The sequence below is a fragment of the Lygodium microphyllum genome, chromosome 12, assembly GCF_053477565.2.
Source record: "Lygodium microphyllum isolate KBCC chromosome 12, Lygodium_microphyllum_v1.1.10, whole genome shotgun sequence".
Lineage (NCBI taxonomy): Eukaryota > Viridiplantae > Streptophyta > Polypodiopsida > Schizaeales > Lygodiaceae > Lygodium > Lygodium microphyllum.
Genome location: NC_141146.1, coordinates 132,008,038 through 132,024,283, shown reverse-complemented (window position 1 = coordinate 132,024,283; position 16,246 = coordinate 132,008,038). Strand labels below are relative to the sequence as shown.

Here is a 16,246-nt window from a genome sequence, read left to right as displayed (position 1 = left end):
TTGCTAGCATCACCCGTGTATCCAGCATGCTAGGGATTCCTCTTGTGCATAGTGGGCTCTATGGCGTAAAAAACCCAAGTATTCCATTCATTCAAATTATCATCCTCCTAGAGTTCACAGTCCAGTTGCTATGACCAAGAATGCTTTTAGTGAGAAGACTCCTCCTAGCAAGCACATTGCCTTTGCTACTGCAGAGAATCCATTGAGTGACAAGACTCACTTTTGGGGTTTTACCAATGAATACTCCCCCAAGTGAGGACACTTGAAGTAAGCCCTCAACTATATGCTATCCCTTCTCCTAGCACTCATATTCTTGTTGATCCATGCCAGAATGCATTCAGTGATAAGATTTTCTTAAATCAATCAAATTTCACAACTTGGTCGAGTCTGATGCAATAAGTGTTTGAGTCTCAAGGACTGTGGATACTTGTTCAAGTGTCTGATCACAGCTTAATTCTTGCATCTTGCACCTGGATATTGTTCGTCGATGGAAAGCTTGTGATGGATATGGAAAATGTTGAGTTGATGTAGGGATGCCCTCTCAAATACAGCACTTCCCCATGCATCTGCTTGTTTGGCTTATCTTGCTGACCATCCTACACAGTGCACAAGCCTTGATCATGAGTCCTAGCAGTTGATCATTCGGATAGGCATGGTACTAAAATCAAGATGGCTGAGGATTGGTGCTTGCTTGTATATTTGCTACCATCGGCTCACCAAAATCAAACAAGAATCAGGTCAATCTATTTCTGTCTGAAGTTTATGCAGCTAATTCCAATTTGCCCAAGTGGCTGACCTTTTTTGACTTCAAGCATCAAATCCTACATTCCACACAAACTGCATGACCAAGTCCACAAGGATAATACTTCTAGTTCTACTGAAGAGGGAGCCCACATTTTGATTTCTTCAAAGGGGGGATCGCAAACTGCATGACCAAGTCCACAAGGATAATACCTCTAGTTTAGCTGAAGAGGGAGCCCTAGGTTTGCGATCTTTTGAAGGGGCAATCAGAGAGTGGCAAGAATTCCAACAGAAGCCATGTCCTCCACAGGCAAAATCCTCTTCAACCAGCAAAATGATAGTAAGAAACCCACTTGGTATCATATTTCTAGAAAGAATAGATTTTGCACACATTGCTAGAGGCCCAATGTGGTTGATGAGGAAATATCATACAAAGGCTTGCCGAACTTTAGGTAATCCAAATTCCGCTACAGATCTCCATGTCACCAAGAGACAATAACATTGATCCTCCTCCATGGCTGTGCATCTTACCCTGCCCTACCTCCACTCCTTGATGCCCACAACTATTAGTAGAGACCTGTTGGTAATGTGATATATGGACAAGGCCCTCAGCTAGCATGTTTTGCAGCTTCCAAGGGTTTGATTGATTAGTCTGTAGGACCTTTCTTGGAGTCTCTTGTCAGTAAATGTGACATTTTGAACATTTTTATGGAACTTGTTAAAGGTTCATTGATTCAGTTGTTTGTGCAAATTCACAAAGTCAGCCATTATTCATATGTTGCCTGCTGAAAGAGGTTTCATGTTTGAGAAATAAGGAATTGCTTTTGACAAATGTAGGTGCTACAACTTCTTCATGAAGCAAATAAGTCGGTGTATCTTATCCCATATAACGAGTTTTATAGCAAAGATCTCAGTGAAAGTCTGGACCTAGAGGTGCGTAAGTCAACCTGTATTCTTCACAACATGTGAACGCTACTTGTATTTTTGGGCTTCCCACAACGTTTCTCTTTTGGCCACTAATTCTTTAGTCAGTGAAGGGTAGTACGCAAAAGAAAGACTGATTAACTTTTCAAGGGGTGGGGTTCTTTCACCAGATAGAATATGTGAAGTGGCATCATGAGAAGTATGAGAAGGAGCTGGAGCCACTTGTATCGTTCTGCCAGGTGAAAACTTCAAATTAAAAGCTGCTGTCTATCAAGAACATAAGCATTACATTTAAATTTAACTCTAGGATCTTGATCCTGCTTTCAGGCTCCATTTCTCTTGACGCCCCAAGCAAAAAGCAAAGTGTTGCAAGTATGAGCTTTAGTCTTTCAAAATCAAGACATTTTCTTTTTCTTGTGTTTTTGAGCCCTGACTTATTTTTTTGCACGTTATGCAGTCAGAAGCAGGCTTTAGAAAGCAAATGGCGATGCAAGCATCAGTATTCCAACACATTCTAGGAGATGTCACAGAGTACCCTTTCCTGATATTGATGGTACTTCGCTTTTAGCAATTGAACTACCATGATTTTTGATGCTGTAGTGCAGTGTGTACACGGAGAATCCATTCTAAGTCCATGCTGTGTATCACCTTTATGCACAGGTGAGGAGGACACATTTGATTCAGGATACCTTGCGCCAATTGAATGAAGTATCTCATCCAATTGACTATAAGAAGCCCTTGAAGGTATGTACTTATTTTTCATTTGCGTTCATGCCTTCTATATGGTGAATGTGTAAAATGAATAGGTAGGACTTGCAACAAAAATGTTCGTGTATGTTGTTTAATCCTCAAGCAATTCTATAAAATGTTGGATCATTGATAAACTTAGATGTGAGTTTTGACTTATTTAGGATGTCTGTAAGTTTATACTCGTGAAATTAAGTATTTAATCTCAGGATGACAACACAATATGTCTGTCCTTATGGCTCTTTCTGTGATACAAGTGGCATGATTAGAGTCTCATTTACAAGGTTGTGGAACAGGCCTTCTGTTAAGCCTCACTACTGATCTTGAAATGGCTTTACTCTGGTCTTTTGAGTATCTTGTGACAGTTCCAGAAATGGGCTCATGTAGTAGTACCTCCATACATCAAACCATTCCACCATCAATTGCTTCAGCCTTCAATTCTTGTCTCAAAGCAAGTTTTCTAGGCCCCCTTCTTTGACAGCTATTGAAAACATCATGATATTCTAATTATACATAAGTACTCTTCTTTTTCTGGAAAAGTATTACTTGGATCAGTTGTCATCGTACACAGTAGCCAGGTTGCATAACAAATTCCAGAAGCTTCAGAGCCAGAGGAGCAAATAGTGTTGTGGGGGACAATACACCCAGGGAGTACCCTAATCATGGGTATGAAAAGTAAGTATTGTCTCTTGGCAATAAGAAAAGCTTTGTAAAAACTGTCATTCTTCAAAAGTAGAGCATTGGAGCTGACCCTGCTGATGTACTCGCTCACTTCCCACCACCTGCCACTACCACGATTTGCCCCTTTGCATGCCTGCCGGGCCTTGTGTCTCCCCAGCATTAATATCTGAAAGTTAATTTGATTGGACTGAAAATTGCTGAAAAATGCATTTACATGGCTGCCACTTGGCAAAATTTGCCCATGGAAGTGAGGGAAAGGCTAATAGAGGCTGGTGGAGCTTCATTCCAGCATTGTGGGGTTTTGGAGAGGAAGAGAGAGAATTGCTGCTGTAATTTTCCAACCATTGTTGATCAGTCCAGCCATTTAATATTTAATATTAAAATGTTAAATGTTTCATTAGTTAAGCTTAAATTGCCATATATATATTGTTAAATTATTTAAAATGATTAAGCTTAGAGTCATTTCTATCAGTTTCAGCTTTCTTCATTAGGGAGGAGGATGATAATGAAGATTATTTGCCTACAACAACCGAAGAGTATGACATGGATGAGAAAGAGGGAGACTGAAAGAAAGAGAAACTAAGAGATGCTAATTAGTTATCACTCACTCTCTTGTATGTTTTTACACTTATTTATTTACAATTGTCCTTTCTTTGTAATTAGCATATTAATTATGTATCAAAACCCTTGTATGCATCAAAAAGCTCCTTTGAGCTTTCGCCTTTTATAGAACTCTTTTAAAGCTTGAAAATTGGAAAGCTTTGATTTTGAGTATGAAACTTGTATTCAAAGTTTTAGCTTCTAAGCACCTAGACTCTAAGCCAACAAACCCCCCAGATGATGCGGCATTTCTGTTTTCCTCTCCTTGAAATTTGATGCTTCCATTTTCATTTCCGTTTCTGTTTTCCCATTTTCCTCAACTATGCTCTACACATGCACATCCATGGCCACCCCTTCGGCTATACCTATAGGCACTATGGAGGGATTGACAGATCCCTCCGATTTCCCTTTGGATTCGGTTGCCTCCACCAGGACTGCCACCCATGGGTGCAAGAGGCTCAAGAGACAAGGCACCCTTGTTGAGGCGATGGGATGTGTTTTGGGCCCACTCTCATTCCTTTTAGAGCAACAAAGGAATGCGGAAATTGAGATTGCATGAACTATCGTCGAATGCAAAAGAATGGTGAAGGTTATTGCCACTGTGGGTCCATGCTAGGGGTGGCATGGAGTTACCTATAATGAGATACACACAAAGAAGCTACACAAGGAGAGGGAGAGAATCAATAAGTCTCTCGAGCTCGTTCATACTAGTTGAGTGAAGTATGGGTGCTCTATTCTCTTCGATGAATGGAGTGATCAAAAGAAGAGAGGTATTAGTAAGATACTTGTCTCTCGCCCTCTTGGCACTTACTTCTTGCATGTTGTAGATATGGACATGAAGGGGAATAGGACGACTGGCCAATTCATCTGCAAGGAGATTTGGTGAGCCATCATAGATGTGAGTCTATATTTCTAAATATTTCAAGTTTTATCTTTAATATTTTATGCCTCTATATTATATAATCTTTTATGATTTATTTTTTATCTCTTAGACTTTTTTACTTTTTGAATCTTGAATATCTCCACCTCCTTTAGTAGAGGCTTTCTCTCTACATACTTTGGATTACATACCTTTAGCTGTAAGCCATACTATATTGTATATTTATGTAGATGCAACTAAGCAATGGTGTTCAAGTCGTCACAAAAAATGCTTCTAATTGTTGGAGACCGTGACAATTGCTTGAGGAGGAATTTTCCTCTATAGTATGGGTACCACATGATCGTGACCTTCTCATGGGCATAGGCAACTTAGCGTGGATAATAGTGATGGTTGAAAATGCAATCATCAATTTCATCATAGAAAGGTAAAAGTGCTTGCTATTTTTTGTATATATAGTGATATGAAATTAAAAATTCCATCAAAAACTCACTTTGCCATAATATGGTTAGTCCTCGACCAACTCTATAACAGACAAAGTAAGTTGCAAAAGTGTATGGTGTTCAAGAAATTCAAAGTATGGATGGATAAAAAGCCTATGGCAAGCATGGAGGAGGGCAAAGCAATTTAATAGCTATGCCTAAAATCGTTTTAGGTGGATATGCGAGTCTTAGTCATTATGATAACACCATTGTATAGGACTCTTCACATGATGGACATGGAGAGCGTTACTATAGGCCTTCTTACTCATTTCATGAGATGGGTTGTAGAGAAGACTAAGGCTTTCATGGTAATAATTTGTAATTAGATTCTTTTAAAATGCAAATTTAATCTTTGTTTTTTAATGAACAACTAATTTTATACCTATTGGTTTTTTCCATAAATAGTGATATTGTTGATATTTTGGATGATACTCGATGCAGGATGATATACTCTACCTCGTTGAAAAGAGATGGAAATGGGTTAGGAGGCCTATTCATGGCCTAGCAGCTCTCTTGCATTCTGCTTACAAGAGCCCTCTCTCTTCATGAACCAAGAGCTAGTCTTAGATAGAGATGCTCGTCTCTCAATAGCTTTGGATGAGGATTTACATGGTTCATTTCTTGAGGAGTGAGTAAACTATGGAGACCAAAGGGAAATTGTCTTTGCTAGCACCGTGTTGGAAAAGTGTCTCTTTGGTCAAGCCACTATTCTGGAGTCATTTGGATATCAATTACTCAATGTGCAAAGGTGACTTTAAGAGTGCTTGCATAGATAATTAAAATTTAAATCTTATCAGAATGTTTCTAGTCAAGATTTCTATTTTTCCTATTTATTTTAACTTTTAATAAGTTGAAGTGATATTGTTAACTTGAGTAGGATTGCTAATCTAGTGCCTGTGAAAGAAATTGCTTAGCCTATTCTCTTATACACACCAAGATCCAAAACAAGCTTAGCACCAAGCAGTTGTAATAACTTATCTATTATCATTCTAATTGGTGTATGCTTAGAGATATGCATGAGATGCCGATGGCACAACATATAATTTTTAACTTGAGTCCATACTTATTTTAAATTCAAGAATATAAAATCTTAAGTTACCTCATATATCTTAACATTTCTTGAGGTATTGCAGTTGATAGCAACACATAGGTGGCAATTAGAACCTGTGTGTGGTGTGGTTTTGGAAGCCTTTGTGCTTTGATGGCTCGTGTTTTAGAGGATGCTCCTATTCGAGAGTCAAAGAGCATGGTAATCTTCTTAGCATGGCTCCACTCCACGCTGCGCATTGGCACAACGTAGATTGTGGAGGTAGTCCTCATGGGCCGAGGGATCTTCATGGTTCGACTCACCTCTGTGGATGCAACTCGTGAGTTAGTGGATAGCTTGCCCTATGCCTCCACCAAGGGGGTCATCTACATGGTTTCCTGGTATAGCGGCTTCACTGTGGAGTCATTTGCACTCCACAACAGATTTCTCAGACACCCAGTCACTTTACTTTTTCCCATACTGACGGTAGAGTATCGCTAGTTAGTGGAGGACTTTGGATGAATCTTCAGCACAGTTCTCCTTGCCTCCTTCGCGGATGTGACAACTGTAGGAGTCCCAAAGGTACGAGTGGCTGTGAAAGACACAAAGAGTATCCCAAAGTTCCTGGAGATTGAGGTAGGAGGTCACTCCTTTAAGCAGCAGGTCATTGTGACTGGGCAACCAAGGCAGTGCCTGCGCTGCCACGATTTTGGGCATCAGGTAGAAGATTGTACGCGTTTCGGAGCCAAGGCGGCTCTGCGGATAGGCCTTTAGGTGGATGCTGACAGCTTCACACGGGTCCACAGATGACATAGAGGGCGACAGCATGGGGGGCCACTACCAGCTTCTCAGATGCAACTCCGACAATAGGGAGCAAGAGGGCAGGCCATGCCCCCTCGGTACTGCACTCCGCAACCTCCCTTACCTGTTTCACCCGGTAGGACCGTTGTCCCACACAGCCACCACTCGCGTCACAGACTATCCCACCTGAGATTCCACAACCTCCACATCCCCCCCCCCCCCCTTCCTAGGCTCCCCCCACTGACCTTGGCCCACAGTCCCCCCCTTCCAGGGCCACCAGCCTCCCCCCACACTCACCATGTACCTCTAACCATCCCTCGATCCTCTTTCCCCACACACCCCCCCCCCCCGTCGAGCAAACCAAACCCCCTCCCCCCCCCCCCCCCGGCCCGATCCGCACCCGTTTCAGGTGATCCCCCCCAAACCCACCCCCCCTCCTCCCGCAGGTGGCGATGAGCCAGACATGCGCACATCCTCCTCGCACCAGCAGTGTTCCCCCTTCTACACAACCACCAGCTTATCTGCCCCTGCCGCCCGTGACAATTTCTCAAGATAGGTACAGTTGTTGCCACAGGAGTTTCTCTGTAGTGGCCCATGGTCCTACCTGACAATTGCAGAGTGGAGAGAGTTCCCACTACCTCTAGAGGTGGGGATCTTTGTGGTTCGTAAGACAAGGAGGGGCAAGGTTCATCTACTAGCACCACCGGATGGACCAAACTACACTTTTTTCCTTCAGTCCTCTCACTCAGGGGATTGGATGATGACAGAGATTGAGGAGTTGAAGAGTCAGGTGGCGGACCACATCTGGGAGTCAATGGGAGAAGAAGGACTAGCACTATTTGCATAGTAGTGCCCTGGTTGCATGATGGACATTCACTGGTGGACTCGAGCCGAGTACCACACTTGAGCATGATCTTTTGAGGCCCCCACAGTGGAGAGATGCAAGGGATGTGATTGAGTGCAAGAAGCCTCTCAAGGAGGGATGTCACCAATACATCATGTATACAAGCCTCTCAAGGCGGTCTAGGGGGGATGGGGGCAAGAAGCCATTGGGAGGGGGGGGGGGAGGTATATCGCCAACTAGGGCTGCTTGCCTGCATCATGAAGAAAAGACTGTAGCCGCCCCAAGTTCGCATGAAGTGACCTTGGAGCTTCTGGCTCGCCCTAGACTCGCCGTGCACCTGATCCAATCGGCCGCGGAGGGAGTGGATGATGGAGGTCTAGAGCTCTACTAAGGTCGCATGTGCTGAAAGTCTCTCTCCACCGAAATTCTTCTAACACTGCACCTTCCAGATATGCCATCCAGTAAGACTTCCTATGATCTCCCATACCTTGGGAGCAGTCTGCTGTGGGCTCCAGTACTTGGCGGATGGATAGACCTTCCAAACCGACCACTGTGCACGACGTTGCCTCGATAATGAATATCGTGTCCTGCATCCCGGCTGCATATAAGAGGTGATGGCCCTGGCTGACTGCCTGCCAACAGAAAGCTCCCCCATGAGATACATCCAAGGTTGGGTGCTATACGGCGAAGGATGTGGCATGCTCATGTCCACAGGAGTTGTGCTTCCTCACATGACCAAAGGCAGTGCTTTGGGGTTTCAAGAGGCTGCTGTGTGCAGCGCTTACAACCTCCCTCCTTCTGTATTTGGGCAAGTCAACTTCCCATTGCCAAGGCTCCATGCTCCACCAGCCATAAGAAATACGACACCCTCCTTGGCCTCCAGCGATTCCATAGGCAGCGCCAGAAGTTCCATCAGAAGGGCTTCATGATGCTGTGCTCCGCCCAGTGCCTGCTACATGACAGCGCCCAGTCCATATCCTCCTGCATCAAACCATGTCTTCCAATCTGGGCAATGTACTCTAGGAACCTGGGTGGCTTCTTGGCGACCGCGGAGGCCGGCCATAGCCACTCTCTTGGATCCCACTCTAGCTCATCAAGTGGTCTGCCCTCCCAGATCCAAGGGTGCCACTCCTTGAGCTCCTTCTAGAAAACATAGGGGTCGATTCGCCATGTCTTCCCCTGAAGGCCCACCAGCCGAATCCTTCTCCATGAAAGGGCGGCAATCCCCTCATCTTGTTGCCCTCTGTCAAGGGCTAGATGTCCCCCCTTCTGAATGACGAAGAAAGTCCCCTGCGGGGCGCCACCCACTCTACGTGCCACCTGAAGGGGGATGCCTGTTGGTGAAAACCTAGCTGCCCATACCTCCCCGAGCTATATCGGCTCTCATATCGGGGAGCAAGCCACTCCAGAGGTATTGCTGCGTCTATCTCGCTTCTCCTTAACTCAACTCCTCTCTGGCAGCCTGATACTCGTTGCAACACCTCCTCATCTGCCATCCTGTATACCTCCCGCCATGTCCTAATGGTACAAGCCGGGATGGTCTCCCACCCAGCCCAGTGGATTTGGGGGCATTCACCTATCTATGCCCCCTTCCAGATCTTTGACCTGGGTTTTCCAGAGCACCGGCTGACTATCTATTTCCTCTTGGCATCTTGGGGGACTCTGGATTAGGGCTTTTCAAAGGCCCTACCACACGTGGAGTAAGCTGCGAAGAAAAGGTGATCTGGGCAGATGTGAAGATCCATCTTAGGGATAGCCTCCAGTCACCATCAAGCCTCGATCTACAGTCCTGAAGGCCCTCCCGGAATACGACCTTCCAGGTCTGCCCGGCCTGGTGTGGGACCTCGGACAACTATCTTGCCCAAGAGGGCCATACTCTGATATTGTGGGTCTATGATCCCAAGCCCTCCCTTTGACGTTTGTCGTATGATGATCGCCCACGCCACCTTGGCCCTGGAATCCCTGGAACGATCAGACTATGGCCAAAGGAAATTCCACACTAGACGGCGAAGCTGCACTACGCACGATGAGGAGAAGCACCAGAAAGAGGCGATGTACTAGGCCGGCGCTAGGAGGACCTGATTAACCATGAGGGGTCGTCCGGCTAGTGAGAGACGAACTGTGCTCCAGTAGGTGAGTTTCCTCCGAATAGAATCAATGACAGGAAGAAATTGCTGGGCAAGAATGATGTCGAGTCCCACCTGGAAGCCTAGTTACCGGGCGGTCTACCCTGTGCTCACCCATCTAAATCCCACGTGGATGCCCCACTATGTGTTGGAGTCCGGGTATGTAAGGAAACCAACTGACTTTCGCCGGTTGATTTTCGCTCCCTCTGCAGAGCAGAAAATGCCAAGAGCCAGCCTCACTCTCTCGAGCATCAACTCATCGTCTTGAATGTAGAGGGTTGTATCATCTGCGTACTCTGAGTCTAGCAACTCAGTCTCCTCTCTCGAAGGCCGCGTAATCCACTCACATGTGACCTGAAGAAGTGAGACATCGCTTCTGTGAAGAGTAGAAACAAGTATGCGGCTAGGGGGCAGCTCTATCTACGCGATCTCTCCAGCCGAAACTCCTCCCCTCGCCTTGTGGCTATGAGAACCTTGTTGGTGGCCGATCTCTATAAGGCAGAGACCCCACGAATGCAAGCTTGGGGGAATCCCAACCTCGCCATGATGCCCTCTAGGAAATCCCAGTCCACCCTGTCATAAGCTTTTTCGAAATCCAAGAGTAGTACGGCCAGTTTCTGCCCAATGTGCTGAGCCCACTCTGTCGCCTCCAAGAAGGTAAATACATTGTCTAGGATGCTCCTATCTTGGACAAAGCCTGTCTATGTGTCATGGATGATGTTTGGAAGCACGGGGCGTAGTCGTCTACCAATCATCTTTGCCAGTACCTTATAAGCCATTGACAATAAGGTAATCGGTCTCCACTGGGAAAGCTCCAACCGGTCTCCCCCTTTGGGGAGAAGACTGATAAGGCCTGCCGAGAGACTCTCTGGCATCTGTCCTAAAGTGAAAATCTCCTCGAAGGCCCTCAGTAAGGGGTCCTTCACCACTTCCTAGTAGGTAGTGAAAAAGGCCTTAGAGAGGCCATGCTCCCCTAGGCATTTTTGCCCATCCTGTGTATGAAAAGACTCCTCTAGTTTCTTCTTTGTGGAGGGGGACTAGGAGGGAGCATCCCATCTCCCCTCTGTGACAAGGGACGGGATGTGATCCCATATATTCTTTCTACCTCTCTGTTCTCTAGTTGAAGCTTTTCGTGCTGGAAAAGGCACGTGTAATAGTCGGTGGAAATCTCCATCACCTCGTCTGGGCTAGAATGGGTCTTCCCATAATGATCCCGAAGGCTGCGTATCTACTCTGCTACAGTGCGAGGTTGGTGCACTTGGAAGTACTCCCTGCAGAACGTGTCCCCCTTCTGCGCCCAGAAGGTTGCTGAGGTTTGGAAAGAGAACTCCGAGCGCCTATCCTCTAGGCCAACAATGGCTGCTCACGCACGCACCTCCTGTGCGTGGAGGGTGGGATTCCCTGGTGCCTCTTGCAATAATTTTTGCGTGGCTGCAAGGTCGCGCTGGAGTGCTCTCTTCTCCTCCCAGTACTGTTGCCTGGTCTGTATGGCTGCCTCTTGGCAGGTTCTAGTGGACTGGGCTAGGACCTCTGCAATCTCCTCTACTATCCCTTCCCTCCTGTTCAACTCTTTGGTCCAAATCTGCTCTATTTGTCTCGTCACCTCCTCCCTCCTATAGATCGAGTTAGGGATCTGACAGGATCATGTGTCTAGGGCGGATGCTGGGGGTCAAGCGTCAAGAGAACCGGGCAATGATCACACAACGTGGTGCTTGCGAAGTGCTCAATCTGGCCTCCACGGGAGCCTCCCAACTCTCCCACATAAAACCTATCCAACCGCTCTAGTAGGACTCAACCTAGCCACCTGTATCCCTAAGAGAAGTCCAACGATTCTCCCTCCTATGGAAGGCAAGGTCTCTCCAAGCATCACGTGCTCTGACCGCAAGCAAAAAGACCTCCCATGCGTCTTGCTTCTCCCCAGCCATGCCCTGGTAGTTTTAGCCTCTACCTTGTTGGTCCTTCAAAGCCTCTAGGTTGTTGAAATCTCCTCCAACGATGAAGGAGTCCACCTCTGGGAGTCCATCTATGATCTCCACCCAGAACATGGTGCTTACCCTAATCTCTGTAGGGTCATAAACATTGAGGACTCCAATGCATGAGTCTGCACTAGAGGTGCATACGTCTCCACTCTTGCCGTGGGCACCTATGGCGTGCTCCCAGTAAGTGTGCGAGCTGCCTAGACATACCTTCCCAACCCGCTAGGCCTGGGTGGGGGTGTGCTTGTGCTCGTGCAGAAGCAAGATGTCGATCCGTCCGGCAAGGACTGGCTGCAGCTCCTGTTGAATAGTCAAGTTCCTGGAACCACGTTCCCCACTATAGTGGAGACTATTCACATTCCAGGATGCAAGGTGTAAGCTCCTGGGGAAACCTATGATTGACCGAACATGCATTTGTTTGGTGTGGGTATTGTTGATGAGGAGAAGAGACTGTGAGGCATGCAAGTGCGCTTTGCTGCCGGTCTTGACGGTGAACTCTAGTCCCCCATGGTGGCCCTCAGCCGGACCATAGGGGTGATAGTTGCTCCTGGTGGTACTTTCAATGTATCTATCAGCCATGCCGAGAATCGCAACTCTATACACTCGTAGAAACGGGCCGCTTGTGTCGGGGGCCACTTGATCACGTCCCTCGGAGCTCTCCACTGTGGAGGGGCTTGAAAGATAATGCTCAAGTGTGGGACCTCGAAACCAGCCCACCAAGTAATGTCCATCATGCAACCAGACCATTGTTGTGCAAACAGTGCTAATCCTTTATCTCCCATCCACTTGGAGATGTGATGCGCCACCCGACTCTTCAACTCCTCCTCAATCTGTGTAGTCGTCCACTCCCCTAAGTGAGAGAACTTAAGAAAAAAGGCGTAGTTTGGTCCATTCGATGGTGCTAGTAGATGGACCTTGCCCCTCCTTGACTTACGAACCATGAAGATCCCCACCTCTAGAGATAGTGGGAACTCTTGGCGCTCTACAACTCTCAGGTAGGACCATTGGCCACTGCGGAAGAACTCTTGTAGCAATAGTTGTGCCTGTGTCAGGAAGGTGTGGCGGGTGGCAGGGGCAGATGAGTTGGTGGCTGTGTGGGAAGGGGAAGACTGCCGGTGTGCGAAGGAGGTAGGTGTGTGTGGCTGATCACCTCTTGTGGGAGGAGGGGGGGTGGGTTTGGGGGGAAGCACCTGAACTAGGTGCAGATCAGAGGGGGTGCTCGATAAGGGGGGTGGTGGGGGGAAAGAGAATCGAGGGACGGTGGGATGGATGGAGATGGATGGCGGGTGGTGGCTCCAGAGAGGGGGGGCTATGGGCCAAGGTCAGTGGGGGGGGGGGGGGGGAGGGGGGCGCTGAGAGGACTGTGGGAACTGAGGCAAGGCAATGTGTGGCATGGGTGGAGGATGTGGGGGGCTGTAGTCCTGCCGGGTGGGACGGACAGGGGGGGCTGTTGAGTGCTCTGCCGAGGGGGCGTCGCTCGCCCGCTTGCACCATGTTAACGAGGCCAAGTCTGATGAGCTGACTGCACCCCCCTTGCCGTCTCCGTCTCTGTCATCTCTAGACCCGTGTGAAGCCATCAGCGTCCACTTGCGGGCCTGTTGGCGGAGCTGCCTTGGCTCCGAAATGCATACAAATTGCTGCCTGATGCCCAAAATCATAGCAGCGCATGCATTGCCCTGGTTGCCCAGTCCCAATGACTTGCTGCGTAAAGGAGTGCCCGCCTGCCTCAATCCCTAGGAACTGTGGGATATTCTTGACCTCTTTCACTGCCACCTGTACCTTTGGGACTCCTGATGTTGTTACTGCATCTGCTAAAGACGCGGGAAGGACAGTGCCGAAGAGCAGTCCAAAGTCTTCTACCAACTGGCGAGACTCAATCTCCAGGCCAGGGAAAAGAAGGGTGACCGGGTGCTGAAGAAACCTATTGTGGAGTGCAAACGCCTCCACAGAAAAGCCATTGTGCCAAGGGACCATGTATATGCCCCCCTTCGTGGACGTGTATGGTGCATTTGCGAGTAACTCGCGAGCTATGTCCACTGAGCTGAGCCGGACCATGAAGATCCCTTGGCCCAATAGGACCGCCTCCATGATCTGCGCTGTACTGATGCATAGTGTGGAGTGAAGCTAGTCCCAAAGCTAGGCCCTACTACTTGACCATAAATCGTTGTTTCCATTAGCTCCAGCTCCTTAGCTCGAATGGCTAAGAGCTGCTCCTCAGAGAGGACTACGTGCAAGGTGTTTGACTGGTGGGCACTCGCTGAGTGTGCCGGCGTCTGACCAGAGGTTTCCATTGCGCGTCGCTTGTGAGAGATTTACCAATCACATTGTAGTGCTACTTGAGGAGGGGGGGGGGAGGGGAGTTGCAGCAGGTAGAGGAAGCAACTGGAGGGTGGGGGGGATAGTCATGTGGGCGGCTAGAAGCAAGGGACATACGTCCAGGTGAGGGATAAAATGGTCAGGTGGGACAGATAGGGGGAAGGGGAGAAAGCGGCCCACGATCTGGGGGGCGCGAACAGGCACAGCGAGGGGCGTGATTCACATTGGGGGGCGGGCGCAACCAGGCGGAGCGAGGGGCGTGATCCAAATTGGGGGGCGGGCGCGATCAGACGGAGCGGGGGGGTAGAGCCATACAACGTGACGGTGCTGAGCACGAAAATCATGGATTTCTTTCTAGGATTACGTAGAACCCTAAGTATTTCAATTATGTCTAGAAAACATATCACTTTTAGGTCGCCATGCCTATCTTGTGGTCCCCCGTCCCTCGTCCTTGGTGACTATGATTTATGTTTAGTTTATGCAATGCTTGTGTTCAGCTGTTTGGATGGCACTATCTGCTCACTAATTCAGCATCAGTTGCCATGTCATTAGGTTTGATGCTGGCCATGATTGTGATGTCGATTTGGTCACATAAACAATACTTGTACAAATGATGTATCCCTTTCAAACATTGATTCTAGTTACTAGTAGGTGGACATTGTCCGTTTTGTGTCCAGAAGCACCCTTATGCTGATGGGGTGTTGAGATATTACGATATCAGCTCTGTTTTGTTCATGCCACCATATTTAGGTCTATATAGTAGGCTTCTCGACTAGTGACCTGATGGGGGTGTGCACATATGCTACATGTGTATGTACTCTGTGTGGCTCTATATTCCTTTCATTTCAGGATTGCATAGTCATTTTTTACCTAGGTTTGAATGTTCTGAGATTGTTGTGAGAGAGAGAGAGAGAGGGATTGAGAGATTGAGATTTGCACGAGATCCCTATGATTGTTTACATGTTTGCTTAACTGTTCTGGGTTGTAAAGTTGAAGCTAGACTTATCTATAGTGTTAGTGGGCAGAGACTGGCCGTATTACTCTTGGATTTTGAGAAAGCTTATGACAGGGTCGTGGACTGGGACTTCCTAGAGGGCACCATGGTAAGGTTGGGTTTCCCTTAGGCTTAGATTCGCGGGGTCTCTGTACTTTACAGATTGGCCACCAGCAGGGTTTTCATAGGTGGTAGGCGTGGGGAGGAGTTTTGGCTGGAGAGATCTGTACGACAGGGCTGCCCCCTGGTCCTATACCTGTTCGTTCTCTTTGCAGAGGTGATGCCCCACTTCCTTAGGTCACGTCTGAGCGGATTACGTGGCCTCCAACTTCCAGTGAAAGAGGAAACTAAGTTGTTAGACTCAGAGTATCTAGATGACACAACACTCTACATAGAGGACAATGAGCTGATGCTGGAGAGAGTGAGACAGGGTCTGGAGGTGTTTTGTCTTGTAGCGGGAGCGAAAATCAACTGGCGAAAGTCGGTTGGTTTCCTCACAGACCCAGACTCTAGCACAGAGTGGGGCATCCACCTAGGATTTAGATGGGTGAGTAGAGGGTAGACCCTCCGGTACCTAGGGTTCCAGGTGGAACTCAACATCATTGTTGCCCAATGGTTTCTTCCTGTCTTTGATTCTATTCGGAGGAAGCTGAAGTATTGGAGCACGGCTCGCCTCTCACTAGCCCGCTGAGCCGTGGTGGTTATCCAGGTCCTCCTAGCGACGGCTTGGTACATCCCCTCGTGTTGCTGCTTCTCTTCATCCTGCGTAGTGCAGCTTCATCGCCTAGTGTGAAACTTTCTTTGGTCAAGGTCAGATGGCTGCAAGGATTCCAGGGCCAAGGTGGCGTGGGCGACAATCATACGCCATCGGTCAGAGGGAGGGCTTGGGATCATAGACCCAGAGTATCAAAGTATGGCCCTCTTGGGCAAGCTAGTTGTCCGCGGCCTCACACCAAGCGGGCAGACCTAGAAGGTTTTATTGCAGGAGGGTCTTCAAGATTGTAGACCGAGGCTTGGCGGTGAGTGGAGGCCGTCCCTAACATGGATCTTCACATCAGCCCAGATCACCCCCCCCCCCCCCCCCCCGCGGGCCCCAGATCACCTTTCCTA

The 16,246-nt window shown here is 47.9% G+C and overlaps 1 protein-coding gene across 5 annotated transcripts in view; it reads left to right on the top strand.

The window, feature by feature from the left end:
• The window catches only part of LOC148028288 (uncharacterized), a 341,703-nt gene that overhangs the window by 223,409 nt on the left and 102,048 nt on the right, over positions 1 to 16,246 (top strand). For all 5 annotated transcript variants that reach the window (XM_087690090.1, XM_087690091.1, XM_087690088.1 and 2 more), the window contains 5 exons: positions 1,579 to 1,674; positions 1,836 to 1,904; positions 1,993 to 2,037; positions 2,123 to 2,218; positions 2,326 to 2,409. In XM_087690090.1, coding sequence (XP_087546216.1) covers positions 1,579 to 1,674; positions 1,836 to 1,904; positions 1,993 to 2,037; positions 2,123 to 2,218; positions 2,326 to 2,409 — 390 coding nt within the window. The remainder of the gene's footprint in view (positions 1 to 1,578; positions 1,675 to 1,835; positions 1,905 to 1,992; positions 2,038 to 2,122; positions 2,219 to 2,325; positions 2,410 to 16,246) is intronic.